This window comes from Grampus griseus (assembly GCF_964374135.1).
Source record: "Grampus griseus genome assembly, chromosome: X".
NCBI lineage: Eukaryota > Metazoa > Chordata > Mammalia > Artiodactyla > Delphinidae > Grampus > Grampus griseus.
In genome coordinates this window covers 11,109,500-11,137,388 of record NC_138999.1, presented here as the reverse complement: position 1 = coordinate 11,137,388, position 27,889 = coordinate 11,109,500, and the positions used below count along the sequence as shown (strand labels likewise).

Genomic DNA, 27,889 nt, shown 5'->3' with positions numbered 1-27,889 from the left:
CCCACCTCAGTTCAGACTACATCTCAAGCTCTTAACAGCCACGTATGGCAAGTGGCTGCAATGGACAATGCAAATATGGAATAATACTTGACACACAGTAGGCATCCAGTACTAATTTGTTAATATTCTTCTATAGTATTTGATTCTTCTTGAGTACAGGAATAACATGGTAATAATGTTCACACCATTGATAAAGTCTAATTGAGTTAGCCATTTACTCTTATTAGGCATTTAAGTTGTTTCCACTTTTTGAAATAATTCTGCAATGAGCATCCGGTTTACGTCTGTTTTTCCTTGGAATAAATTCTCAGAAGTGAACATTCTAGTACAGAAATAGGCCCCCTTTTAGGGCTCTTGGCGCAATTTGCCAAATTACCCCGGAAAGGATTATGCCACTTAGGCTTTGAGTGATTTATGCTTGGTTATTATTGATCCTCTGCGATGCTAACAGAACAGGTATTGCTGATAATTATTGTGATGATTTAAAAAATGTTAATTAATAGGCACCAATTTTTGTCAGCTATCACGCACCAGGCCCTGTGCACCAGGTATTTCTCACCTCTTCGGGGCGAGAACCCGAGGCTTAGGGAGGTTAATAAACTAAGCGCTAGAATCGCACTCAAACTCAGATCTGGGTGACTATTTTCAAAGCCTGGGCCACGACCACCCTCCGTTTTAGTTTTTAAAAAAAGCAAAGGCTGGGCTTCCCTGGTGGCGCAGTGGTTGAGAGTCCGCCTGCCGATGCAGGGGACACGGGTTCGTGCCCCGGTCCGGGAGGATCCCACATGCCGCGGAGCGGCTGGGCCTGTGAGCCATGGCTGCTGAGCCTGCGCGTCCGGAGCCTGTGCTCCGCAATGGGAGAGGCCACAACAGTGAGAGGCCCGCATACCACAAAAAAAAAAAAAAGAAAAGGCTAACAAAACACAAGGGAACGGAAGTGAGAAAGTTCAGAGCGAAGAGTTAAATGCCAAGGAACTGTAGCGGAGGCGGAAGCCGTGCAGAAACGACCGTCGTCTTCCCGACCCACCGCCCGACTCCGAGGCACAGGAGTGCCCGCCCCCCCCCCACCTGCGCCCCGAGTGCCGCGATCCGGTCACTACACCCTGCACCGGCCGTCCCCACGCTCCCCCCCGAGAGGCGGAGCCCCCATTTCGCGCCACTCCCCCTGAGTGGTGCGGAACGCGGCTAGGACGGGACGTCAACTACGGGGGCGGGACTTCCTGCGCCTCATGGCCACATGACCAGCACCGGACGCTCACGTCTAGTCGCCCCGGCAACATCTTCTCTCACGCACCGCGTATCCTGTTTCCCACCGGAAGTAGGTCCCTGCTCGCCCACCGCCCAGGATTTGCAAGCTACGAGCTCTCGAGGTGACTCCGGGGGCGGCTGGGTATCATTTGGGAAGTGAAGGAGGCCCCTGGAGGTCCCTGAGCCTGGCGGCCCCTGAGCCTGACTTTCTCTGAGGCCGGGAGAGCAGAGGCCTTGCCTGTCACGTTATCGTTGTAATTATCAGCATCCCGCTGATTGTGAGAGGGAACTGGTTCCAGAGCCCCTCGGCTCTGCCGTGCGCCAGAATCACTGGATGGTTTTTAAATGCCCGGGCCTCCATCCCAGACCAGTTAAATTCGAATTTCTAGAAGTGGGGCCCCGGCATCGGTATTTTTCTGAAAGCTCTCCATTGTGATTCTGATGTGCCAGGTAACGCTGTGTCAAGCTAGGTCTGGAAGGTGAATTCGGACTTTGCCCATCCAGCCCAGAATCAGAACAGATCACCCAGGTCAGCCTCATCCATAGAGGGAAGTCTAGGATGTTAGCCCGTCTATTCAAAAATTGGGGTTTTCTTTTCCTCTCCTTTCCCTCGCACGTTGTCCTCTGTGGGAGGTCAGAGGTTTTGATGGCAGTTACCTGGAGAACATTTGGTACCTGCGGTGTCTGCGCCTTACCTGTGGAGGTGGAGAATGTCTTTTCCCTCTGTTCTTCCTCAGTAGTTAAGTGAAGTTGCACCAGTGGCCAACGAAGTACCTTTTAGCTCTGAAATCCTGAGAGTCCCTTAGTACAGACCAGATGGTTCTGAACAAGTTTATTTTTTTCAGGAATAATTTTTAAAGTTGTTTCACAGGCTAGATTCTGTATTCAGCTGTTTTGCACTTCAAGTCAGAATAACATTACTTGAAAGTTTAGACTGAAGATTAATAACACAAGTAACATTTCTGGAGTTACTTACTCTCAGAGTTCCTATGAGTTATGGGATGGGGGTAACCTTTATACGTACAGTTTTTACTAATATAGTTTATAGGAGTAACAGCCCCTTTGGGATGGCAATGTGAACAGAAACCATATATTTTCCAAGACTGTTAGCTAGTAACTTTGGATAGGCATAACTGAAGGCAAGTTCACAGTAAGGTGTACAGATCTCCTCTGAGTATTCGTTGTGCTGGGAAAGGATATAAACTAAAGCTCCAGAGAGAATTTTCATTCTAAAAGTGTTTTACAGAGGGTGAAGGATTATTTTGGTTTTTAGGGTGCAACATTTAAGGATAGGGTGAAATGAGCAGAAAGGGAGGAAAACTGAACAAGTAAGCATAGAGTAGAGGTTGGAGAATTCACAAAATAGATGCGGAACTCGTGAAACTTCCTTCCGCATTGGCGGATACGTAGGGCCGACTATACCACGCCATTTTATGTAATGGACTTGAGCATCCGCGGATTTTGGTCTCTTGTCGGGGGAAGGTCCTGCAACCAATTCCCCACGAACACCGAGGGACGTCTGTACTTCTCTACAATAGGAAATCCAGCTATAGAACAGTGTAAAAAAGTGAACAGGTGAAAAAAGAGCACAACTTGTTGATCAAAGATCAGATGATTTGAAAATATCTTTGAAAACATATTAATGTATTTAGATATCTACTTTCCGAAAAGATTTGGAGCTTTATAGCCAGAGTTATTTGAGTTACTAGCTACTCAATGATTTTAGGGAGGGTAGAGGTTGCAGGAGAGTGTTAACAGGAAATGGCGATCCCAACAGCATCAAAGGGCAGGAAATATTAGCTATGACTTTTTTATGCTGGAAGGAAAAAAGGAAATTTAAAAGGAACAGATGGCAGAATCCAGGCCTACATACAAGTAATTGATTAAATGGCCAAATGAAAGGGGCATAGTGAGTGCCGTTTAAATTCAGAAAAGAGAGATTAACGTGGAATTACCCTGTATGTGTTTATGGAAGGAAAATTTGAAATAAGTTTCCTGACATCCAGTGGTGACTTTAACCACTTTAAACCAGTCGTGGTTTATGCTCTTAACTTGTATTACCTACCTGTCCAACCCTTATTCCTTCTTGGTCACACTAGGTTTTGCTGTTTGAAGTATATACTTGCAATGAGGGGAACTTATCTGTTTCCTCTTTTGCGTTGTATTCTGTCCTTGTCGGTTACCCCAATTTTCAGCTTTCACATTGCCTGTTGTGTTCAAGAGTCAAGGGGTAACCTTGTTTTGGGGCTGTCCTCATATTTCACTTCTGATTCTTATGTTAGTCACATGGGGATTTGGTGAACTTGCAAATAAATCCATTCCCAAATCCATCACCCTTGCTGACAAATTAAACGGTGCCGTTCTATGGGTGGAATATGGTTTGTATGAAAAAGAAGAATTGTTAACTACGTCCTTTCAGCCATAAAACTTTCAGCCAAGGAACTAGTTCCTTCCCCATGCTGTGCCTTCATTGTGACATTGCTTCTTATTGCAACAGCCAGAAGAGTAAATTGGGGCTTGGGGTCGAGAGAATGGAAGGGAAATGAAACTCAGGTTTGAGGCTCCCTCACCCATCCGTTTTAACTGTTATAGGTGGACAGAGGCAGGCCTTCTAAACACAGTAGCTTGTGCGCTTGTAGGAGGCCTGTGTCTGGAGGAAAGATGGAGCTTGGACTGCTGAGGGTGGGAAAAGGCCTTTCAGACTTGAGCCATCTCTGATGTCTGAATCACTAAGCCGGGACCACGCCAAGCCACAGGAGGGAGCCTCTGAGGGCAGCAAGCCAGCTGAACTTGCCAGCCTCAGATCGAAGCTGGGGGTGATGGCAAGAAGCAGTGCTCTCCAAAAAACCTCATTTTCTCATTTGTCTTAGTTGAGGAAGTTCCTACCAGTGTGTGCGTTTACTGGGAGACATCTTCTCTGATAGGGTTATTACCGCATATACCGAGATTCCGTAGAACTGCATCTGACTCAATGTATGTAATTCAGATTTCTCACCATACCGTCATTTATTTTGAGCCATCTCCAGCAGACCCCGTTCCTTCTACCTTGAAACTGTGTATACTGAAGGCCTAATTAGATCCCCCCAATTCGCTGGTTGGCTCAGAGAACCAAATTAGGGAGAGCCTTATGGGAAAGTTGGCGTATCTTATTTAATGACCAACGTTGAATGTGTTCCTATGCAAAAATCAAAGCCGATGAATTTTCGTGTATTTAATTTTCAGAATTCTAGTGAAAAAGGAGGATAGAGAGGAAAATCCAGTTACAGAGGATACATTATCATTTCGAAGGGAATTTGTGTTTTATTTATCTGGTTGCTGTGATGCATCCTAGATCCTATATTTATAAGAATCTAAATAGGCAGTAAAAAGAATTTGTACGAGGAATTCCCTGGTGGTCCAATGGTTAGGACTCCGTGCTTCCACTGTCCGGGGCACAGGTTCAATCCCTGGTCGGGGAACTAAGATCCCACAAGCTGTGCAACTCAGCCAAAAAAAAAAAGGCCAATGTCACTACCTTTCAACAAAGCCACATTCCTTATTGGTGGAAACGTTTAATGACTCAATGGAAATAGTCACATTTTGTCCATTGAAAACCACAAAGCTCATGTCTGTTGTTGTTCATGTATATTTATGCATTTAAAAATGTGTCTCCCAGGATAAGCAGAGTCATTGAAGAATGAGTGCAGTTTTTAAGAAAGGCTATACGGAAAAATATATCATTGGAGACTCAGAGGCACTGCCTTTTGCCCGTGGGCCTCAGCAGTGTTTCGTGAATGACCTCAACGCTGTTTTTTTCCTTCCTCTTCTGGTGGCTGAGGACAGACAATGAATTCGGTCTCTGTACTCGCCCAAGCTCAGCTGGGCAGTGACTATCGTGCCATTGTCCTCCCTGGGGAGGGCTGCCCAGTTGGTAGTGCCGTGAATCCCGGCCTTCCCTGGCATTGACCCTCTCTTTTCTTTCAGCTCCACCATCCCATTAGGAGAAAAGTTGCTGTGCAGTACACAGAGCCAGGTGCCAGAAAAAAGTAGGAGACACTCTGGGGAGGTGGGGAATGAAAGATAAAATTAAAAACCATTGAAAGGGCAGCTCAGTCTGCTGCTACCTTAAGCTTTCTCTCTTTTGAGCTGGTGGTGGTGTGTGACAGTACTGCTGTAGTGTCTAGAATTATTTTAACGTTGGCTTTTCAGAAGCCCAGGCATTTTTATTAGGTCCTTAAGTTCCTTTGTGGAACCCAGTTTTGAAAAGCTAACAGGGCCCATTCTTAGAGTAGGGTCTCACCTTCCCTTGGGTGCTAACTGATGCGGTCAGCCGGGAAGGATATGGGTTCCTTCTTCCAGGGAATAAACACTCGGAACTCTCTCCTGCTTCCCAGTTCCTGCTTCCCGTCCTTGTTGGGTTCCTGCCTAGCCCGGCGCAGCTCGTAGAATCTCCATCAGAAATCATGGCACTACATATGCTTTCTAAGCCCTGTTGATTGATCCTGTTTTGCAGGAGTTAGGGTGGGTTGTTTTTTGTTTTTCTTTATTAAGTCCTTAAATGTCTCTGGAGCTCTTTAAGAAATGGTCCGATATGCTTATTTAGTCACAGAGAGGTTTCTTTTGTCCCCAGTATTAGGAACTGGTCACCAAATTGCTATTGGTCGTAATCACAGTTTTCTTGCTTCCACTAGTCTTATTCTGAGCCTAATAACTTATGAGATGGGTGAGAATCTCAAAGTTCCTCCACTGATTTGCAAGTGCAAAGCGAGGAACGATTAGGATGCTCAACATACTGAGGACAGAGTCTATGGAGCCTCGTAATGGATTAACATAAAGCAGTGGTGGCCAAGTGATGGCCCACGGCTAAGAATGATGTTTACATTTTTAATAGGTTGTTTTTTTAATTTAAAAAAAAAAGTACGGCTATGTAACAGTATATGTGACACACAAGCCCAGAATATTTACTATTTGGCCCTTTAGAGAAAAAAATTTGCTGGTATAAAATACCAACAGTAATACTGGAAATAGCAAGCTCATAATAAAGTTCTATGCAAGCTGCTCTTTCTTTGGATGTGTTTTTTATACTTTTTCTTTTTTTTTTTTTTTTTTTTTTTTGCGGTACGCGGGCCTCTCACTGTTGTGGCCTCTCCCGTTGCAGAGCACAGGCTCCGGACGCGCAGGCTCAGTGGCCATGGCTCACGGGCCCAGCCACTCCGCGGCATGTGGGATCCTCCCGGACCGGGGCACGAACCCGTGTCCCCTGCATCGGCAGGCGGACTCTCAACCACAGCGCCACCAGGGAAGCCCTATACTTTTTCTTGATTTGAGAGGGGCTGATTAATTTGTCATTCATTCTCAGGATTATTTTGTTCAACTTAAAGAAAACTTTATTTATTTATTATTTTTATTGAAGTATAGTTGATTTACAATGTTGTATTAGTTTCAAGTGTACAGCAAAATGATTCAGTTATATATTCTTTTTCAGATTCTTTTCCCTTATAGGTTATTACAAAATACTGAGTAGAGTTCCCTGTGCTATACAGTAGGTGCTTGTTGGTTACCTATTTTATACATAGTAGTGTGTATATGGTAATCCCAACCTCCTAGTGTATCCCTCCCCCCCTTCCCCCTTTGGTAACCTTAAGTTCGTTTTCTGTCTGTGGATCTCTTTCTGTTTCGTATATAAGTTCATTTATTATATCTTTTTTTTTTTAGATTCCACATATAAGCGATACTCTTTTTAATTGAGTATCTACAGGATTTTAGGAATCTTAAAGATACTTAAAATGTAAAAGGATGTGATAGATAGGTTTTGGAATTTGGGGAGGGAAAATAATAAATCCAAGGGTGACATGAGCGGCATATTGAACGTGGAGCCTGAGGACTCTAAACGTGCTGTAAGATGGTAGCAGATCTGATTCTAAGTGTCCCGGTGGCCAAAGCAATGAGAAAAGCATAATCAGAAGAAAATCGATGACAAAGGTGCCTGTGTTCCATGATTAATGTAAATTCATCTTTCCTTAATGGCCTGGGTCTTAAAAGAGGTCAGCATCTCGGCAGATCAGTTGATATGCTTTATAGGTAGTCAGCAGCCTGCGCTGAATCTGAACGGCCTCTGGTCCAAATGCTGGGACTGGCTTTCTTCAGCCACCCCAGCTCTTAGTCCTGGCTGCTTTCTTGCAAAAGTGCTCAGAGTGCCTTTCGTGATTTCTGACGCAGTGGAACATGGCAGCCCTTCTATCAAATTATTTGTTGAATCAAAGGCATAAGTAAGTAACCACTCCTCAAATTAGCACTCCCATCCCTTTTTAATCACAGCCATTGGCATTTGAACAGCCTGGGGCACTCATTGAATTACACTTGAACCTCTTAAACAGTTGTTTACTCTATCACGCATGCCTAACTTCTAGCTCTGCAGAAGGGAGCCTCTCATAAGCCATCTTGTGCATTTTCAGAATACTGGTACTACTGCTTCTAAAGCCAGGCTGGATTTTCCCAGTTATAAATAAAAACAGGATCGTCTGAGGTCTGCAGTAGTGTTCAGTCACAATGATATTTATTATATATCTGAAGCTGTCAGATCTCCCAGTTCGAGATAATTAATATTTACATTGATCTGGTTTTAAGTACATATTTTATAAGGCATAGAAGTCTGGGTTCAAAACTCTTAATTTGCCCAAGATAAGCAGATGTCTCATAGGCTTTTTTAATTTAATTCCTATGCTAATTGTTAATCTCTAAAACAAATTTGATTAAGATACACATGGAGTTCACTTTAATGTCATTTTGTGCTTCAGGCACTCAGAAAGCTGTTCAGATTTCAGTGGTAGACATATAAAATCTGGCTGGAGTGAATTAGCCACTTAAAGGCTGTACCTTACACTTTAGCACTCAAGTGTATACTGATTTCTACTGTAATTTCTTTTGTGTTGGTTTTACTCCTGTAGGTGGTTAGCCCCTTAGTTGTGTTGACTTTTTTTTTTTTTTTTTTTTTTTGCGGTACGCAGGCCTCTCACTGTTGTGGCCTCTCCCGCTGCGGAGCACAGGCTCCGGACGCGCAGGCTCAGCGGCCATGGCTCACGGGCCCAGCCGCTTCGCGGCATGTGGGATCTTCCCAAACCGGGACACGAACCCGTGTCCCCTGCATTGGCAGGCGGACTCTCAACCACTGCGCCACCAGGGAAGCCCATGTGTTGACTTTTTATATGTATTTCTTCGGTAGCCTATAAAGCACATAGCAGTTAGCCAGGTTTTCAGATAATTGTTTATGTTTTAAGCCTTTAAATTATAGTTGTAGTGTGAACAATAATTTACACTTGTATTTTCACTGTATTTGTTATCTTTTCCCCGGTTTACATTCACTGCATGTGTGTGTGTTTGTGAATGTAGAACAGGGAACACGAAGTGTGGGCTGTGTTTAAGATAAATTTACAGAAGACCATGTCAGCCCTCTTGGAAATACCGTCTTTGAAAGCTTATTATATTTAAAAAGAATGTGAATCGTTCTCTTTAGGCTAAATGTTAAAAGATGTGGTCAATTTAATATCTCAGTGTTCCGCATTAACCATAGCAAAACATCTGGTGGAGATTACAAAATAAGTCAAGTTTATTTCTTAAGGCTTGGAGATTTTAAAATTCTACCCTATAATTAAGTAAAGTAGGAAAAATAGGACTCCTTCGGTATCTGATTTCCAGAGTTTCAAAACCCAAGTACCTGTTTGCTCAGCATCACATTGTGTTAGGGGTTTTGTCTCATAGATGCTTAAATTCTCATGCATTTTAGGCTATTGCTTTTGTTTAACTTTTTTTTTTAAGTACATTCTGGTGTCGGCTGGCACTTGAGCATCTCTGAACCCTTGAACAGAAGGGAAAAAATTGAAGTGTGTTTTAAATAGGCTGTAAAAGGTGCAGATGCAGATTAAACTTTACTTTGAGGTGCTTCCTGCCATATCAGTAAATCACAAGAGGTAGATAGCACGGAAGGGAGTAAATCCTGGCAGAGCAAGGCTGTTGGGCAAAGGTATTCTACGCAGTCACTTGGTGGAGTCTCTGTAAGGCCAACTGGCCCGAGGCAGGGGAACACAATCAGATTCACAGGTTGCATCAGACTGAAACTTTCCGGACCACCCAGTTCCAGAAACTGCCCTGGAGACATTCCGGACCACCCAGTTCCAGGAACTGACCTGGGGACTTTGAACCCAGCCCAGCCTTCCCGCCTTTCGAGGGGCAGGACTAACAGTCCCCCAGGATACCCGAAAAGACCACCAAATAAGGAATACCCTGCGCCCTCCCAGATTCACCACACCCCTTTCCCTTCTTCCCCTATAAAATCTTGCCCAACCCTCGCCCAGGTGCGACTTCTCTGGCCCCTTTCTCTCGGACCAGTGAACCTCGCCCGGGAGCGCTCCCTAATAAAGCTCACCTGAAGCTTTCCTCTGTTTCGCGGTGCCGTTTGTTAAGATCCGACCTTACATTTGGTGCTGAAACCCGGGAGGGGTACCAAGCCCCGGGGTTACCGCGCGGCCCGCTCCTCCCCTCCCCCAGGAGACAACCAGGGAACCTCTACTCATCCACCCGATCCGGCAGAAAACGGGGTAAGTCCCCCTCCCTTGTTCCCTCCGACCCTCAGAGTCCCTGCCCACCGGACTCCCTGTCCTTAATCGCGGCCACGTCAGGGACTCCTCCGTCCTCTCTCCGGGCCTCGGGCAACTGTGGAGACGTCCCAATTGCCTGACCGCTCTCCGACCCGCCGGGCCTCGGGTGATTGTGGAGACGTCCCAATCGCCTGACCGCCCTCCGACCTGCCGTGAATTGGAGACGGAGACCAGGGACGCCTCTCTCCCTCTCCATTCACTCAGGGACAGACTGGGGGTCATGGGAACCTCACAGTCGAAACCAGATCCTAAGACGCCCCTGGGGTGTCTCCTAGCCAATTTTACAGCCCTCGGCTTCTCCCAAGATCTCCGTTGCCGACGGCTTATTTTCTATTCCACTGTGGCCTGGCCACAATATCCTCTAGAAAATCAATCCTGAAGGGACTTTTGATTTTTAACATCCTCCGTGATCTAGATAATTACTGCCGCAGGACGGCAAATGGTCCGAGGTCCCCAATGTTCAGGCCTTCTGGTATTTGCGCTCCCGCCCCTCCCTTTGCGTCAATTGTTCTACCTCTCAAATCCTCCTTGCCAAGCAAACATCTCCTCCATCCAAAACCTCAGTCCCCTTGGATTCCTCCCCACTAACCCACCCTCCCGAATCTCTCGCCTCCCCCCCCTCCAGAACTCCTCTCCAACCTCCACCCTACCCTGAAGCGGTCCCTCCTCCTCCCGAAGCGCTCAGGCGCCTCCAACCGCTCTCCCGCCTCCCTCAACGGTTCCTCCTCCCACGCCCCTTGCTTCGCCAATTAGTGCACATACACGCTCTCACGACTCCCAAGATTTAAATCTCCTGTGCCCTCTGAGGGAGGTAGCAGGAGTGGAAGGACGGGTCAGAGTCCATGTCCCTTTCTCTCTCCAGGACTTCTCTCAAATTGAAAAACGATTAGGCTCCTTCTCTGCCGACTCCTCCCACTACATCAAAGAATTTCGCTACCTATCTCAAGCTTACGATCTAACCTGGCACGATATCTCTGTGGTTCTGTCCTCTACCTTAACCCCTGACGAAAGGGAAAGAATTCAAACTGCTGCCGGAAACCATGCAGATCAGGTTCACCTTACCGACAACTCCATGCCTGTCGGACAACTCCATGCCTGTCGGAGCGACTGCCGTACCTGGCACCGATCCAGACTGGACATATCAGGATGGCCAAGATGGCCGCCGTAAACGCGACCTCATGATCCAATGCCTCCTGGCTGGCATGCAGGCTGCCGCTCATAAGGTAGTCAATTTTGAAAAAAATTAAAAGAGAAAACCCAGGAACCTAACGAAAATCCAACTGTCTTTCTCAATCGCCTTACAGAGGCCTTAACTCTCTACACCCGGCTGGATCCTGACACCCCAGCAGGGGCAGCGGTCCTAGCCACCCATTTTATCACCCAGTCAGCCCCGGACATCCGAAAGAAATTAAAACGGGCAGAAGACGGCCCTCAAACCCCTATTCGAGATCTATTAAAAATGACCTTTAAAGTCTATAATGGCCGTGAGGATTTGGCAGAATCCAGCCGACAGGCTCGGCTGCACCAAAAGGTGGCCCTCCAAACCCAAGCCCTTGTAGCCGCCCTAAGGCCGGCCATCTCCCGTGGATCACAGCATCCACGAGGTCCGCAAAAGGCAACCCCGCCAGGTGTCTGCTTCAAATGTGGAAAAGAAGGCCACTGGGCTCGCCAGTGTCCCAATCCCCAACCTCCTTCTAAGCCCTGTCCCAGCTGCGGGCTAACGGGCCACTGGAAGAGTGACTGCCCTACGACTGGCCCTCCCTCAGCGTCTCCATGCGGGGGGCAGGCCGACCCAACGGCATTACCACTCGAACTGCTGGGATTGGCTGACGACTGACGGCGCCCGGACTCGAAGACCCCCATCACCCTCGCCGAGCCCAGGGTAACGCTACAGGTAGCGGGTAAGTCCATCTCATTTCTGATGGACACGGGGGCTACCTATTCGGTCCTGCCTACTTATTCCGGGCCAGTTTCTCCTTCCCAGATCTCGGTCATGGGTATTGATGGCAAACCATCCTTCCCACTCCAGACCGGTCCACTCCCATGTCATATCGAAGGACTCCCTTTTACTCATTCTTTCTTAGTCATACCATCCTGCCCAGTTCCCTTGCTAGGCCGAGATGTCCTTTTCCACTTAGGGGCCTCCCTCCAGCAGGTTAGACTTGACCCTAAGGTCCCCTCCTCCCAACTCCTGCTTCCTCTTCTCGGCCTGTCTCTAGAACCCTCCCCCTCTTATCCCCCTCTTCCAATCACACCGAACCCAATCAATCCCCGAGTCTGGGATACTTGTAAGCCCATAATAGCAACACACCATTCCCCCGCCCTCATCCTTAAGGACCCCTCCAAATTTCCATCAGGGCCCCAATTTCCCATCTCTGAGACTCACCTTAGGGGCCTACAACCTATTATCACCAGACTCCTAAACCAGGGACTCCTTATCCCCACTGACTCTCCCTGCAACACCCCCATCCTGCCTGTCCGCAAGGCCTCTGGGGATTATCGCCTGGTCCAGGACCTCTGAATAATCAGTGAGGCCATAATTCCTCTCCACCCAGTAGTACCAAACCCATACACCTTGCTCTCCCATATCTCCCCATCCATAGCCCACTTTACGGTTCTGGATCTCAAAGATGCCTTTTTCACTGTCCCCCTACATCCCGACTCCTATTTCCTCTTCGCCTTTACCTGGACGGATCCGGATACCCATACTTCCAGTCAGCTCACCTGGACAGTTCTTCCCCAGGGCTTCCGCGACAGTCCTCACCTCTTCGGTCAGGCGCTCGCACGGGACCCCACTTCCTGCTCCCTTACCCCCAGGACACTCCTTCAATATGTAGATGACCTCCTCCTTTGTAGCCCATCTCTCAGCCTCTCAAGACAACATACTGCAGATCTCCTCAATTACCTTGGCCCTCGCGGTTATCGGGTCTCCCCAGCCAAGGCTCAGTTATCTGTATCTTCTATAACCTACCTGGGGCTCCACCTTACCGCTACCACAAACGGTCTAACAGCCGACTGCACCCGGATTATCCGTGAACTCCAGCCTCTGGAAACAGCGGAACAAATTCTCTCCTTTTTGGGCCTTATAGGATTTTTCCGGCACTGGATCCCTAACTTTGCTCTTCTCGCTAAACCCTTATATCTAGCCGCTAAAGAAACCCCTCAAGGACTCCTCACCTCTCCTTCCGCCGTTCGATAGGCCTTTCTCACCCTCCGTAACGCTCTGATATCTTCTTCCATTTCTCTGCCCAACCCAAACCGACCTTTTCACCTTTTTGTGGATGAACGGGCCGGAATAGCCACTGGACTCCTTGCCCAGCCTATAGGGCCTTCCTACCACCCCGTGGCTTACCTCTCCAAACAGCTAGACCCAACCATTGGGGATGGCAACCATGCCTTCGGGCCCTAGCAGCGCAGCCGAACTGACCAAACAAACACTCAAACTGACTCTGGCCCACCCACTAAGCGTGCTTTCCTCCCACCGGCTGGTCGACCTCCTAGGCCCCTCCCGCATCCAGGAGTTCCACCTACTGTTCATTGAAAACCCTGCTATCTCCCTCGACCTCTTCCCTCTTCCCCCCCCCGCCTAAACCCAGCCTCCCTCTTGCCTATCTCCGATACCGGGACCTCCCCTTCCCACTCCTGCCCCCAAGTCGTAGAGGCCCTCAGCCCGCCGAGAGAGGGACTCTTTGACACCCCTCTTTCAAAACCGGACCTCTTCGTAGCATGCTTGCTCCCTGTTTTATTAGGTTCCTTCGCAGGCGCATGGAGGAAGTCTCCCGGGTGGCCACATACCAAATGCTCCTCGGTCCTTACACCTTGCTTCCTACAGAACCCCCCACTGGTCTCCCCTAAGCCTCGGACCTCTGGTCGCCCGACTCCTTTCGACGCCCCAATTCAGCATGAAGTAGCCAGAAATCAGAACGCCGCCCCATTACACCAAAGATGTCGGGATATAAGGCCAACTGGCCTGAGGCAGGGGAACACAATCAGATTCACAGGTTGCATCAGACCGAAATTCTCCCGACCACCCAGTTCCAGGAACTGACCTGGGGACTTTGAACCCAGCCCAGCCTTCCCGCCTTTCGAGGGGTGGGACTAACGGTCCCCCAGGATACCCGAAAAGACCACCAAATAAGGAACACCCTGCGCCCTCCCAGATTCACCACACGTGCCCTTTCTCTTGTTCCCCTATAAAATCTTGCCCAGCCCTCGCCCGGGTGCGACTTCTCTGGCCCCTTTCTCTCGGACCAGTGAACCTCGCCCGGGAGCGCTCCCTAATAAAGCTCACTTGAAGCTTTCCTCTGTTTCGCGGTGCCATTTGTTAAGATCCGACCTTACAGTCTCCAAGCGACCAGTTCCTCCTCCCGCAGAGACGCAGTGTGTGTAGGCAGGGAGTGTAGTGTCACACGCTGGCTGAAAGATGCTTTTTGCAGTCAAAACCAAAGCAAGGTGCATTTGAGGGGCTTAAAGCCCAGGGTACAACCCAGCCGAGAGAGTTGTTTTATTTAGAGAGGCTTCTCCGAGTCCCAGGCCTGCAGCAAGACCCAACAAAGGTTTCCAGTGAGTTGGCAAGATGTATTCTATTCTACTCAGGACTCTGGGAGATCCAGGGTTAATTTATTTTATTTTTTTATGAACTTTTTTTATATATAAATCTATTTGTTTAATTTTTGGCTGCAATGGGTCTTCGTTGCTGTGCGCGAGCTTTCTCTAGTTGCGGCGAGCGGGGGGCTACTCTTTGTTGCGGTGCGCGGGCTTCTCATTGCGGTGCCTTGTCTTGTTGCGGAGCACGGGCTCTAGGCACGCGAGCTTCAGTAGCTGTGGCTCGCAGGCTCTAGAGCACAGGTTTCAGTAGTTGTGGCTCACGGGCTCTAGAGCGCAGGCTCAGTAGTTGTGGTGCATGGGCTTAGTTGCTCCGCGGCACGTGGGATCTTCCCGGACCAGGTCTCGAACCCGTGTCCCTTGCATTGGCAGGCGGATTCTTAACCACTGCGCCACCAGGGAAGCCCTCCAGGGTTAATTTAAATAGGCATTGGCATGAACTATGGGTTAGTAAATAAAGTAATAGTTGTACACTTTTAGTTCATGTTCCGTGTATTTTTTACATACATATGACTAGCTATTTATGTGGTTACTCTCGTGGACTTTACTTTCAATAGGCAAACAGGTACTATACTTGAAAAGCGCAGTGTACTTTGAGCCACTGAATCACACCTAAGGGGATCCCTCCTTTTCAGACCACTAGCCCAGGTGTCGGTGCTGTCGTGGTGTGTTGCGTGAAGATCAGGCACCATCCTGGGGAGACAGCAGCCTCTGAGGAGCTGCTATGCAAACCGCAAAATAGCTATGAATATCATAGCCCTGGACTGACCAGACGTCTGCACTCTGCTTGTTCTTTCCTAGTTTCGGCGCTCGTTTGGACTTTCACAATCACAGATGACAGCAGAGGTAAGTTTTTTCTTTAACTGATGAGAAAAAAGGTAAGTTTTAGTCGTTAAGGTCTTGGTGTCTCATTGCATGATGGAGAAGACCAAAGAAATACATCAGAAAACTAAAGGTAGAGCACCATCGTGTGTGTTGCTCGTCATCTTTTGTCCCAGGCACTGAGGAGTGGGCCGCCAGCACGTTTAGGGGGCAGAGAGGGAGGGACCGGAGAACATCATGTTCACCAGTTCATGTGGTTCTTGGCAGGCGTTTCTAACTTGGAATTAGTCATTTAATCACAGTGGGTAGAAAGGCCCAAGATGATAGACATCGGGTCCTCTTGCCCCCTGCGTCTCATCTAGAAATGATCATTATTAGCCTCTGTCCCCACTTTATAATGGGCCGTAACCTCAAACTAATTGTTCTCTGTGTGCCTCATGCGCATGTACTTCAGAGCAAGTGTGCACATGCCTGGCGCCCATCGTGGGCGTGGACCCGTCTTATATTCTCCTTGGCCCCGTAGCACCCTCGTGGAGAGGAGATATTTAGTAGATACGCAGTGAACACCCGGTTATTTGATTGAACGTTTGAAGGTTTCTCTTGAGGCTGAACCACGTGCTGTCTAGCCTACATTTTTTTTTTGTTTTGTAGCCGGCAACAGCGCTAGCTGTGGAGTCTTGGCCCTCTCATCCGGTCTACGCAAGATACTGGCAACATTACCATCAAGCGATGGCGTGGATGCGCTGCCACCAGAATGCCTATCGGAAGGCCATGGAATCTTGCTTCATGTCCCCGTGGTACTCTTCTGCCATGGGCCTTCCCCAGATCGCTTATGCTAAGGAGGGCAGAAGGCCTCAGTCCTGCTACGAGCATCCCCCAGCCTCCTGGGACTCCCACCACAGTCATTCACATGCTGGCGGGCGTGGACCACATCCACGCGGCAGAGAAGAGCCAGCTTGGTATGCAGAGGAGGAGAAGGAGAAAGAGAGCGAGTCCGACGATGGCGGCATAGAATGCGACGTGAGCAACATGGAGATCACGGAGGAGCTACGCCAGTACTTCGCCCAAACCGAGAGGCACCAGGAGGAGCGCCGTAAGTGCAGCCCGCCCCTCTCCACGGCCCCGCCCCGGGCCTTGTCTCCTGCCCACATTTATTTTTATTTATGTTGGCTGCCCTGGCTACTACTTTTTGCACGCAGGATCTTCATTTCAGCACTCGCTGGCCTGCAGGCTTCTTAGTTGTGGCATGCATGCCGGATCTAGTTCCCCAACCAGGAATTGAACCCAGGCCCCCTGCTTCGGGAGCATGGAGTCTTACCCACTGGACCACCAGGAAAGTCCCATCCTGCCCTCGTTTATAACCTTCTAAGTCCTCCCTTGGATACAGATAATATTTCAAACCCAATCCTTAGCCTGGAAAAGCTCTGGTGATGTGGTACCTCACTTATATTAGTTTTCAGGGTTGTTTTAATATAGGACTTTTTTTTTTTAGTTCTAGAACAAAACTTATCCTAATAGTACCTCTGCCATTTACTGAATTTCAGACACTACACCAGAGGAGTGTGTGTGTGTGTGTGTGTGTGTGTGTGTGTGTGCGCGCGCGCGCATTCCCTAGTCTACACAACAGTCCCTCGAGGTTTTAAGCCCATTTCACGTATAAGGAAAGTGAGCCTTCAGGAGCTTCATTGACTTGTTCTGTGGTATCAACTAGTAATTTGCTGTTAGGATTCAAAGCAAGGTGTGTGTGACTCCAGTTCCTGTGCTCGTTCCTCTAGCACAGACTCAGGGCTTAGGACCACTAGGTTCCTAAAATGCTGCTGCCGCCTCACTGGTGCACAGCTCAGACTGCCCTGGTGCTGCAGAGCTACCGGGTCTTAAATCTCAAGCTCCCTCCAGAGTAGACACCAGTGGGAACCTGAAAAGAATAACAAAATGCCTGGTATTTACCCTCTCCGGTTTGATTCTGTGCCATGGCTGTCTGTTCCTGGGGTTAGAGAATTGTGATAATGGTCTTAAATCTTCAGTCAGAAAGCAGGAATTTTATGTTTTTAATTTCTTACTAACTTGCCACAAAAAACTAAAAGTGCTTTTTGTGCTTTCCTTACTGTTAAGATTCACCAGCCCATTTACATTTTCAGTGTCTCTAACAGACATACAGATGCTTTCCTCCCTATTACAACATGCCATCTCAATATTGTTTTAATTGAGTTCTAATTATATATTTTGCCTAGAATTTTCTAGTAAACGGAGACATAGAAGCCTGGGGATGGGTGCATTTCATTTACATCTTGATTGATCTGTGTTTTCCTAATGATGGGCGAGCATGTATTGATTCCCCTACTGGGTGCCAGGAACTGAGCAGTGGGCTGTGTATAAAGTCTCATGCCCTTTAGTGTCTGCCTATGATTCTTCACTACTCATTCAGTTTTACTTCCCTTCTTTTGATTAAACCTTTGACTTCTTTGATGCATATTAGAAAGTATATGCAAACAAGTATTTTTAAAACAGTACTTTCTATTACACATAGAATGCATGTCTTTCCTTGATCTTCGGGAATAAATTTTACCTTTTTTCAAAATACATTTGAAATAACTGTTAGTCTAATTTAAAAGCATGTAACAGATGAGGGAGACTTGGCATTGGAGCATGTCCACGTGTGGTTGGAATGCCGTTTGTTACAGCTTTTGAAAAAGAAAATATGATGGAGACAGAGCTTGTTTCTGTTGTCCGTACCCAAAGGCAGAAGAACATGTTTTTCCTGCCAGAGAGAGTGCCACATTTATGATAGAAGTTGTAATTAAGGATGGGAGCAAACCCCAGCCATCTAAAAGGCCATTTTGAATGACCTGCTAATTTAAAATGAACCTGACAGAGTTATTCAATGAAAAGTAGAGATGAATGATGTGAAAATAGAATAATGAAATGTGTCCTTCACATGTCAGTTGAGTTACAGATGTCTGGTTAAGAACCATCCCTGTTTCTGTGTCTTGCCTTTGTCAGGTAGGTTAAGAAAAAGTCATGAAAATTGCCTGCTAAGTTTTGCGTGGCACTTAATATTATTTTGAATGAATGAATGAAGTCTTTCAGTATTAATTATGAGCCTTAAATAAGAACTTTTCAAACCTTATCCCATGAAGTGCTAAACTTGCTGTGGTTCTTTGGGCCATTTTACAAGGTGATGTAGGCATTGAATATTTTATAAACTTGAGGAACTGCATGTTTCCTTTGATATCATCCCTAAATCTGCTTAGTTGACATCAGGGCTCCAAGTCCTATTATCGTCATTGTTATGGGTTGAATTGTGTCCGCTAAAAAAAAGATTTATTGGAGTCCTAAACCCCACCCAGACCTCAGGATGTGACCTTATTTGGAGAGAGGGTCTTCACAGAGGTAACAAGTTAAAATGAGATTAGGGTGGGCCCTGATCCAGTATGACTGGTGTCCTTATAAAAAGAGAAAAATTTGGAAACAGAGCCAGACGCGCACCCAGGGAGAATGGCACGAGAGGACTGGAGTTCTGCTGCCACAAGCCAAGAACTGCTAGAAGCTGGGAGAAAGGCCTGGAACAGACCTTCCCTAGCGCCTCTGGACGGCCATGGCCCTGCTGACAGCTTGATCTCAGACTTCCGGCCTCCCCAGCTGTGAGACAAGACATTTCTGTTGTTCTAAGGCACCCAGTGTGCTGCACTTCGTTACAGCAGCGCTAGGAAACTAATACAATCACCCTGTCAGAATTTTCTTTGTTTCCAAATGCAGTCTGTGAGTGGGACGTAAAGTGAACCACACAGGTCTTGTCATTGCTGTGAAGAAAATCTGGTACATGTTTGTTTTACCGTGATCTAGATAGCAAACCAACAAAAAAGGGAATTTTATGGAAACCCTTACAACCTCCATCCCTACTCACCAATACTTACATTATTGTTAGTAGAATTATACAGGAGTAGCTGTGGCAGGACCGCTGGAATTACAGGCTTCCAGCCCCACTCCAGCACTTACTAGCTGGAAGTTCTTATCCTGTGCACCGCTACCCTGTGCCTCAGTCTCCTCATCTGTGAAATGGGGATTCTAATGAATGGGGTGCTAACTATGAAGATTAAATGAGATAAAAGTTATACAACAGTGCTCTGTACGGAAGTCAGTGCCCAAGGAGTGTTGCTTGTTATGGTTTGTTGCTAATAACTCATCCTTTAACATGGATTATTAACCATGAACTGGTTTTACTCTGATACTGTCTTGATTAGTGCTTGATTGTTATTTTTTTTGATTGAAGTATAGTTGATTTACAATGTCATGTCAATTACTGCTGCATAGCAAAGTGATTCAGTTATACATATATACACATTCTTTTTCATATTCTTTTCCATTATGGTTTATCACAGGATATTGAATATAGTTCCCTGTGCTCTACAGTAGGACCTTGTTTATCCATCCTATATATAAAAGCTTACATCTGCTAATCCCAAACTCCCACTCCATCCCTCTCCCACCTCCCCTCCCTCTTGGCAACCACAAGTCTGTTCTCTATGTCCGTGAGTCTGTTTCTGTTTCATAGATCAGTTCATTTGTGTCATATTTTAGATTCCACATAGAAGGGATATCATATGGTATTTGTCTTTCTCTGTCTGACTTCACTTAGTATGATCATCTCTGGTTGCTGATTAGTGAGTGCTTGATTAAGATTCTGCATATTTTTAATAAAGTATTCTCTGACTTCGAAAAAAAAGAAGTCATATATTTCTGCCCTAGGCAGCACTTTTCAAACTCTTTAATTGATTTAGAATATTTAAAACATAAATGAATGAAAAGCTTTGATATCTGTCAAATTGAGCCACTAATACAATTTTGTCAAAGTAGTCATTACCACAACTTTTAGTTATGTTTCAAGGACATTCTTGCTTGATATAAGTTAATATAGTAAACTACACGGGCTGGGGAAATGAACCTGCTTCCACCTTCCTCATAACAGCACTAAACGCATTGAGCTTCCGCTACTTTGTGCTTTAAAAACGTGCAATTGTAGCATAATTCAAAATTGCTTGTGCTGGGATCTCTGATGCTCTTGTGTCCTGCAGTCCGCCCTGAAAGCTTTATCAGGTCCCAGGGAGACATGAGTGTTGTCTGGCGAGGGTGAGAACAAGGCTTTGGTGTCGGAATCTAATCTTCCTGCAAAAGATGCGGTCTCTGTGAGAAGCAGCCGCCAGGCCCTGACGCTGCCCCACCAGAAATAATGGGCAGCACTTCACCAGCGCTAGGTTTTTCACCAGCACTTTCAGTGGCGTATAGGATCAATTCGTGTTCCTTGGAGCAGTCATGAATGATGGCATTCAGACATAAGTAATTGGAATGCCCGTGGTGCTTTCCAATCCATTACCTTCGCTAGAAATGCTCACAGAGGCTTAGTTACATACACAGTCGGGAAATGTTTGAATAAAGAGATGAGGGACCTGAGTCATGTGAATACTCGGTTGAAGTTGTTTTGCTCTTTGAGCCACTAGAAGCTACTTATTCAATTAGGACAAATTCAGCCCTGAACATGAATCATTTAGAGAACACAGATTGTATAAAATATTACTAGCAAGGGAAAACGTAGCTAAACTTGAAAGATACAGCTTTTCAGGACTATTCACCTCCAAAGGAATGTATACGTTATATAATTCATCATCATCTGTGTCTTATTTAGTATTTTCTTGGGATAAAATCCTTTAGACTGGACAACGTGTTCTTGTTTGTGATTACCATTCTTCCAGACAGTCTCTAATTTCACATATTTCAGCAATAAAAACCAAAAAAATATTAAGTAGGGTAAACAAAGAACTCTTTTTTGTGCAGCAGTAACAGGCATGCTTTTGATTATATTATATGTCATCATTTCCTAGCGAGATATTGCTGTTATTTAAAACTTCACTGGTAACATTACTTATGGGAAAGTAGACAGTTGTGAAGTTTTAAAAGGTCAGCTGTGTTGTCAGTTATTTCTTAGGAAAAATGTTTATTGTTAGGTTAAGGAAGGTATCATTTTATAGTCATAAATAACCATCAGTTGAGACTGCGAGGTCCTCGTCCTAATACTTAGAGGGAAAATGAGTGAAAGTTGTCATGCCCCGTAGAGAAGCAGGCCCCCCGAAACAAACCCTTGCCACTGTTGTCTCTACACGAACCAATCAGATAGTTGTCACCTGTGTTTTGGGGGTAGATGTCGGGTCCAAACAGGGACATTTCTCAAAGAGCATAAACCCACGTGGGAAGAGAAGACAAAATCAAGTTTAAAATGATACCTACAAGAGCCATTTATGGTGTGCGCCATGGGTAGTTTTGCAAATGAGGGGAAGAGCCAGTGAGTGAGTGGGCTCAGTGGTCAGAGGAGCTCCACGGGCTGGTGGTGGAGAAACGGAGCGCACACTAGGCTTTGAGGGATGGGGGCAGTGCGGAATGAGAGGGAAAGAAAGGGCTGAGTGCACTCCCCGCCCAGCACTCAAAGTGCTGGTCTTACCAAGGGCCCAGGTGTACTTTGTAGACATTTGATGGGCGACATCTGCTCCTTTACGTTGTGTCCACCCGAGCAGGAAGGTTTAGACTCTAGTCTTCCTAGTGAGCCTTCAGTCAGTCTGCTGGAACCCGTCCCGCTCTCCCTCATTGCACCCTCCACAGAAAACCTAGAAGATATAACGAAACCTACGGCCCAGTGTTCAGGGAGCCGTCTTAGTTTCGTCAATGAGATTGAAGTGTGGAATCATACTGATTGAGCACAATTCCACCATGTGTGTGTTTCATCTAGTCCAGATGTTCGGGGCATCAAAGCAGTCCGTGAGAAGATACGTGTGAATGGCCATAGAAAAATGGAAGGGAGGGATGGAAACGCACTTTTATTCTAAAAGTAAACATGGTGATTGCCCACGGACTTGGGGATTACATCTGTCGTCGAGTGAGGGATGTGGGGTGAGGATGGAAGACCCGTCAGTAATGGCTCCAGCTCTGCTGGCAAGCACCTGTGTTCTGGGTGTGTTGCTGACAAGCCAGAAATGAGGCATTCATGATATAAATCAAGTCTGTGCTTTCGCTCGGTTGTGCTGAGGTCATTAATTCTGGCAACACAGCAGAGAATATAATCAGACATGCTAATCCTAGAAAAATGGAGGGAAATCACATTCTTTAACACTCATTTGTCTTAGTGCTTTGTCCTCCAAAATGTTCTGCCTTTGAGCTAATTATCTTGGAATACTGAATGAATGTTTTCCTGCTATATCAGGGTCTCTGAAGTGCAAGTCACTTCCCATGATTGTTTTTTCCTTTATAGACTTTAAGCCTACGTTGGTAACACCATGTAAATGTATAGATTGAGACAAAAAATATCAAGGTTATATATCCTGAACACAGATGGAGTCCAGTAGAGTTTCTCCTTAATAGTATAATACTGTTTTTCCTGTTTTAACTCTGTATGCATGGTAACCCCTGAATTAGTTTCCTAATTGTTACTATTGTAACAAATTACCACAAACCGTGTGGCTGAAAACTACAGAAATTTATTCTCTTACAGTTCTGCAGGCCGGAAGACCAAAATCAAGTAGTTGGCAGGGCCACGCTTCCTTCCAAGTGCTCTAGGGCCTGCCTCTTCCGGCTTCTGGCGGCTCCTGGCTTTCATTGGCCTCTGCCGTCATCTTTACATGGTTTCCCCCTGTGTCTGTAGGTGTCCTTTTCTGTCTCACATAAGGACACTCTCACTGGATTTAGGACCCACCCTAATGTAGAATCATCTCATCTCAATGCTTAATTACATCCCCAAAGACCCTATTTCCAAATACGATCACATTCTGAGGTTCTGGGTTGATGGAAATTTGCGGGGAGGCTATTCACCCCACTACAACCCTGTTTTAAAGCTGAAATTGAAAAAGATACTCTGATTTGTATTAACACAAATTGCCTTGGTCAAGTATCCTACAAGAAAAAAGTGCTTGGTAACATTGAGTCCCACAGCTGTTTTTGGGAAAAATGACCGACCTCTGCATGACAAGGCCCCTGTTCAGTTATTTGTGAAGTGTGTTGTTCGACTTCTCTGCTTCAGTCAGATGACTCTCCATCTGGCTGGCTGAGTCCTCACCTTGTTTTGACAGGAAGAAAAACCACCAGTGATTGAGAATCCTTTCTTTCATTAGGAGGGAGGAAGCAATAAATGGAGCCTAGAATAAGTGGATGCCTTCAAGTGAGTATTGCATCCTCAGGCTTGCTTGGTCCTCTAGGTCAGTATACACTAAAGTACTTTCACGTGCTACCTGTAGCCTCCAGCGCCCAGCTAGTCTGAGGGTATTTAGTTTTAAGCTGACTGGTTTTCAAATTTATAGTCTAATGTTAGAACTTTTTTTTTTGTGAGTAAGTAGAGGCAAAGCAACTCGAATGTAAGGGAACAAAATCAGACCCCCAACTCAGCGGTGCCCCTTCCTTCCCCCTCCCCCAACCTCTCCTCCATGGAGACTCAAGGACCTGCGGGAGGGGGCTCTACGCAGCGCCTTTTGAGAGTCGAGCATCTCTTTCTCTATCCCTGGGTTGTCATTGTTTTCCAGTAGCATCTGGAAGGAACAGCTGTTTACAAAAAATAATGTCTGGGCTTCCCTGGTGGTGCAGTTGGTGAGAGTCCGCCTGCCGATGCAGGGGACACGGGTTCGTGCACCGGTCCGGGAGGATCCCACATGCCGCGGAGCGGCTGGGCCCGTGAGCCATGGCCGCTGAGCCTGCGCGTCCGGAGCCTGTGCTCCGCAACGGAAGCGGCCACGACAGTGAGAGGCCCGCGTACTGCAAAAATAATAATAATAATAATAATGTCTGGCCTTTGTCTGAGCTCTCTCTTGACAACCTCTGAGCACCTGCTTTCAGTCGGGCATTGCGGCCTCCCCCAGGGCTGGGGAGACAGGGTGAGTAAAGGCCACAGTGCCCTCCCCCGTAGTGGACTCCCGCAGGTGGGCCGCTGGTGCCAGGGGACCCACTTCCCGTCCCTCCGATCTATGTTTGAGGGCAACTACCGGCCGTGCAGGAAACCAGGAAACCTCCACACTTCTTGTGAGACTGGGAGGGGACCAGGGTTTGGGCCTTAAATTTTCATGAGGAAACCCGGATGGGAAGGAGATAAAAATAGAGAACTGAGAGCAGAGGGCCGTGTCTTTTATTCTTGCACGGTATAAAGTCTATTAAGGAATAAAACCCTGTGATGGTTGCTGTGATGAGCACATGCTGAGTGCAGACTTGGAAAACAGCACAGGCTTCACTGACGGCCGGCCAGCTGGGGTTGCTTTGGTGTCACGTAGCGTTTCATCCACAGCTGTCAATAAGAGGAAACGGCTCTTGGCGTATAAATTGTTAGACTGATTTAACGTCTGCAAGATAGTTTTTGTCAGAAGGGCAGCAGAAAGAAGCATCGTTATAACCATGTTAAGTTATAAGGAAAAGGAAAATAAAGATGCAAAAGTAAAAAGGTTAAATTCACATATCCTAACGGCAGAGAGCAACACTTACTAAGATAGCAAAAATTCCAGTGTTTATTAAAACTTAAACTGAGACACTGATTTCGACAGGAAGTTGAACATCTGCTGTGTCACTAAATCTGTCAGTGAGAATGATGATAGTCTTGGGACAAATTCGAGAGTGAAAGGCCCGTGGTCTGGGAGCCTCTGTCGTCTACATGCAGAGGCTCTGAGGGATCACGTGGGATCGCCTCCTCGGGGCCGAGGATTGGTAACGTGTCACAGGTGGCAGAAGGGCCTCTTCTGTCCCTGGCTCGGGTGGAGATGCCAAGCCTTTGGAAGAGTAGTCCCCAGGGGAGGAGGGGGTAGAATTCAGACACCCATGAGAATTGAACATCTTAAATCCTGAAGTTTCAGATTTACCAGAAAGACCAAAAATGAGAAACAAATGCTTGTTGACCTCCCATTCATTTGCATATCAAGCCAATATTTTGGTTTACTTCCACCTTTCACAGTAGGTCAATTCTGTCTTTTTCATGGATAAGGTAACAGTTATATTGCATGTCTTTTGCTTGACAGTCATTTGGCTTATTCCCATAGTACTTCCTTGTATAAAAACAAACTGCAGAAGCGACGGTGGAGGTCAGTCCCAACCTCCTAATTTTACAGATGAGAAACTCCAAATCTAGTGAGGCAAAATGCCTTTTCTAACATTGTAAGCAGTAAAGCGTGATGTAGAGCTGGAACCCTTTATCTTCATGTCCGGCGTTCTTTTCTCTGTTAGCGGGGGAGCAGCATCACCAAGTGTAGGGGGAAGATGGTGGCACTGACTCCAGGGGGAAAAACAATTAAAAAAATTAAAAATAAACTGCAGGTGTGCTAAGAGACAAATGGTCGTGTGCATTTTTAATAATGTTTCCAAGAGTACAAAACTCCTTCCCTCCAGCTCCAAGGTACGATTTTTAAAGAACGGGATTTGGGAGTGTCTGTGCCTAGCCACATAAATAGCATAGCCATGTAAATATCTCGCCAGTCACTTGACTTGCTCACTGTTGTGTTCCCTTCCATACTCAGCTTTCATTCTGCTACTTTTTTTTTAACGAAGGAAAGAATGATTTATATCATTGTTTTATTCCCCTACAACCATCTTCACTCCTTAGTATTTCTCTTGCTAGCAGTGGCTACAGATGTGTGCATTCTGCTACCAGTTTCTCTGTTCTTGACAGTCACAAAAATCTGTAAGTTGGCTAAATTTGACCTTATGTTTTGTTGACATTTTTATGTTGTTTCTATTTACATAAGAATACAAATTATGATCCTAGGACTTGTTCCAGTAAAAATCGACAGGGGAGAATAACCTGAGTAAATCTGTCTTGCTTTACAAGAATCCATTTAAATTCGTAGGATTAGAGCATATAACCGTGCCACCTGAAGTTTAGCCTAAGCTGACCTGGGAGGTGAAGGGGCAGGTCCCATTCCTCGGTGAGGAAGGGGGCCGGCTGCTGCGGGCAACACAGCAGCAAGATGAGGTGGCCAAGGCCTCCTTGCCATCTGCAGAATTATCCTTTCTTGGCCCTTTTACCTTTGACAAGGGTTGAATCGGTTAACCTTTCCTTGTGTAGTGTGATTTGCGTTTGCGACGCACGCAGAGATCGTGATCGTGGTGGAGTTCTGTACCTGCTAGCCTTGCCCTCTTCCAGATGACCTCAAACCCATACCGCTTCCAAAGAGGTGACTTTTTTCCCCACCATCTCATTTGTGGTGGGAAGTACTACTTCTTGCAACACTGGACTTTCCGGGAAGCGTTTCCTTTCCCTGCCGGCCCGGTGCAGTGTTTGAAACCATGGGACCGCCACCAGCCATGCCCCGCCGGGCAGCTTGTGGGCAGCGGTGTAGACGGAGACCCACATGGTTGCATTTCTCTCCTCTGTTTTCAGGGCCCGTTGCAGAGGTTGGATAACTTGGACTGACACGTTTCCTGGTGGCTTGTTGCCACTTCTATTTGCGTGTAGCCCTCTGATAAGTGAGTGAGCGAGCGATGCGCCTCCTAACTAAGGAGATAACGATAATCCGGCGCAGGTCACGCCTTAGAGTCCGAGAACCTCCGAGCTGGGCCCGAGAACCTCCGAGCTGGGCGGGCGTGGGGCAGTGAGAGGAGGAGGGCGGAGGGGGCCGGGGGCCAGCCGAGATCACCCGGCTCACGGCGTCGCCGGCGCCCGTGTCGCTTGCTTCCCAGGGCGGCAGCAGCAGCTGGACGCGGCGCGCCTGAACGACTACGTGAACGCGGACCACGACCTGTACCGCGACACGCGCCGCCGCTCCGTGCTGCCCCCAGCTGAGCGGCCCGGCGAGCGGCGCCGGGCCGAGATGCGGCACCTGTACGGGGCCAGCGCCGCCAAGATCCAGGCCATGGAGGCGGCCGTGCAGCTCAGCTTCGACAAGCACTGCGACCGCAAGCAGCCGAAGTACTGGCCAGTCATCCCGCTCAAGTTCTGAGCCGCACCCCTTCCTCTCGCTGTCCCCCCTCCCCCTCTCCCGTGGCTCTTCTCTGGGTAAGGCTGACTAATGAGCACGTTCACCAAAGTCCCCTGGGGGCGGGGGTAATGTCAGCCACCTGGAGGTGGGCAGGACGCGTCCTGCCGCCAACACGAGAGATCTTCTCTTGAGGTAAAGTGGGAATTTCATATACATCCCACTGGTTTTTAATGTCAGTAAGAGCGACCAGTTCATTAAAGTTCTCGCTTGGAGATACTGCCTAGTTGTTGCGTTTCTGTTTTCTTGTATCTTTAACCCAGCCGAACTAGGCAAAGGCCTTCAGTGAGTCAGGTGTCCTCTCCCGCTCCAATTCCTTTAGCCCCGCGGAAAAGGATGCAAGCCCGTCGGACTCCGCTTCTCCAGCACAGAGCTCCACGTGCGTGTTCTATCAAGGGCCTAAGAGTTCCTAGTTTTGGCTTTCAGGCCAGGTGGGCTGTGTCCTGACTCCTGCGTTCTGCCCTTGCAGCAGGAAAGCAGCCAGAGATGGTAAGTAAACAACTGGGCATGGCTGCATGCCAATAAAACTTTATTTATAAAAGCAGGCCACAGGCCAGGTTTGGCCTGTGGGTGGTAGCTTGCCAACTCCTGCTCTAAAGG

General features: G+C 47.2%; 1 protein-coding gene across 1 annotated transcript; it reads left to right on the top strand.

Moving 5' to 3' along the window:
* Positions 1 to 1,254: 1,254 nt before the first annotated feature.
* GEMIN8 (gem nuclear organelle associated protein 8) lies at positions 1,255 to 27,500 on the top strand. Its single transcript, XM_082681920.1, has 4 exons — positions 1,255 to 1,370; positions 15,288 to 15,332; positions 15,960 to 16,401; positions 26,994 to 27,500. Exons 2-4 carry the CDS (start codon positions 15,321 to 15,323, stop codon positions 27,251 to 27,253), a joined length of 714 nt encoding a protein of 237 aa, XP_082538046.1. The 5' UTR covers positions 1,255 to 1,370; positions 15,288 to 15,320; the 3' UTR covers positions 27,254 to 27,500.
* Positions 27,501 to 27,889: the final 389 nt, after the last annotated feature.

Bases quoted from the DNA above. Each gene is read 5' to 3' on its own strand.
- GEMIN8 (XM_082681920.1), top strand. The intron at 16,402-26,993 runs GTAAGTGCAGCC...CTTGCTTCCCAG, and splicing joins GAGGCACCAGGAGGAGCGCC to GGCGGCAGCAGCAGCTGGAC.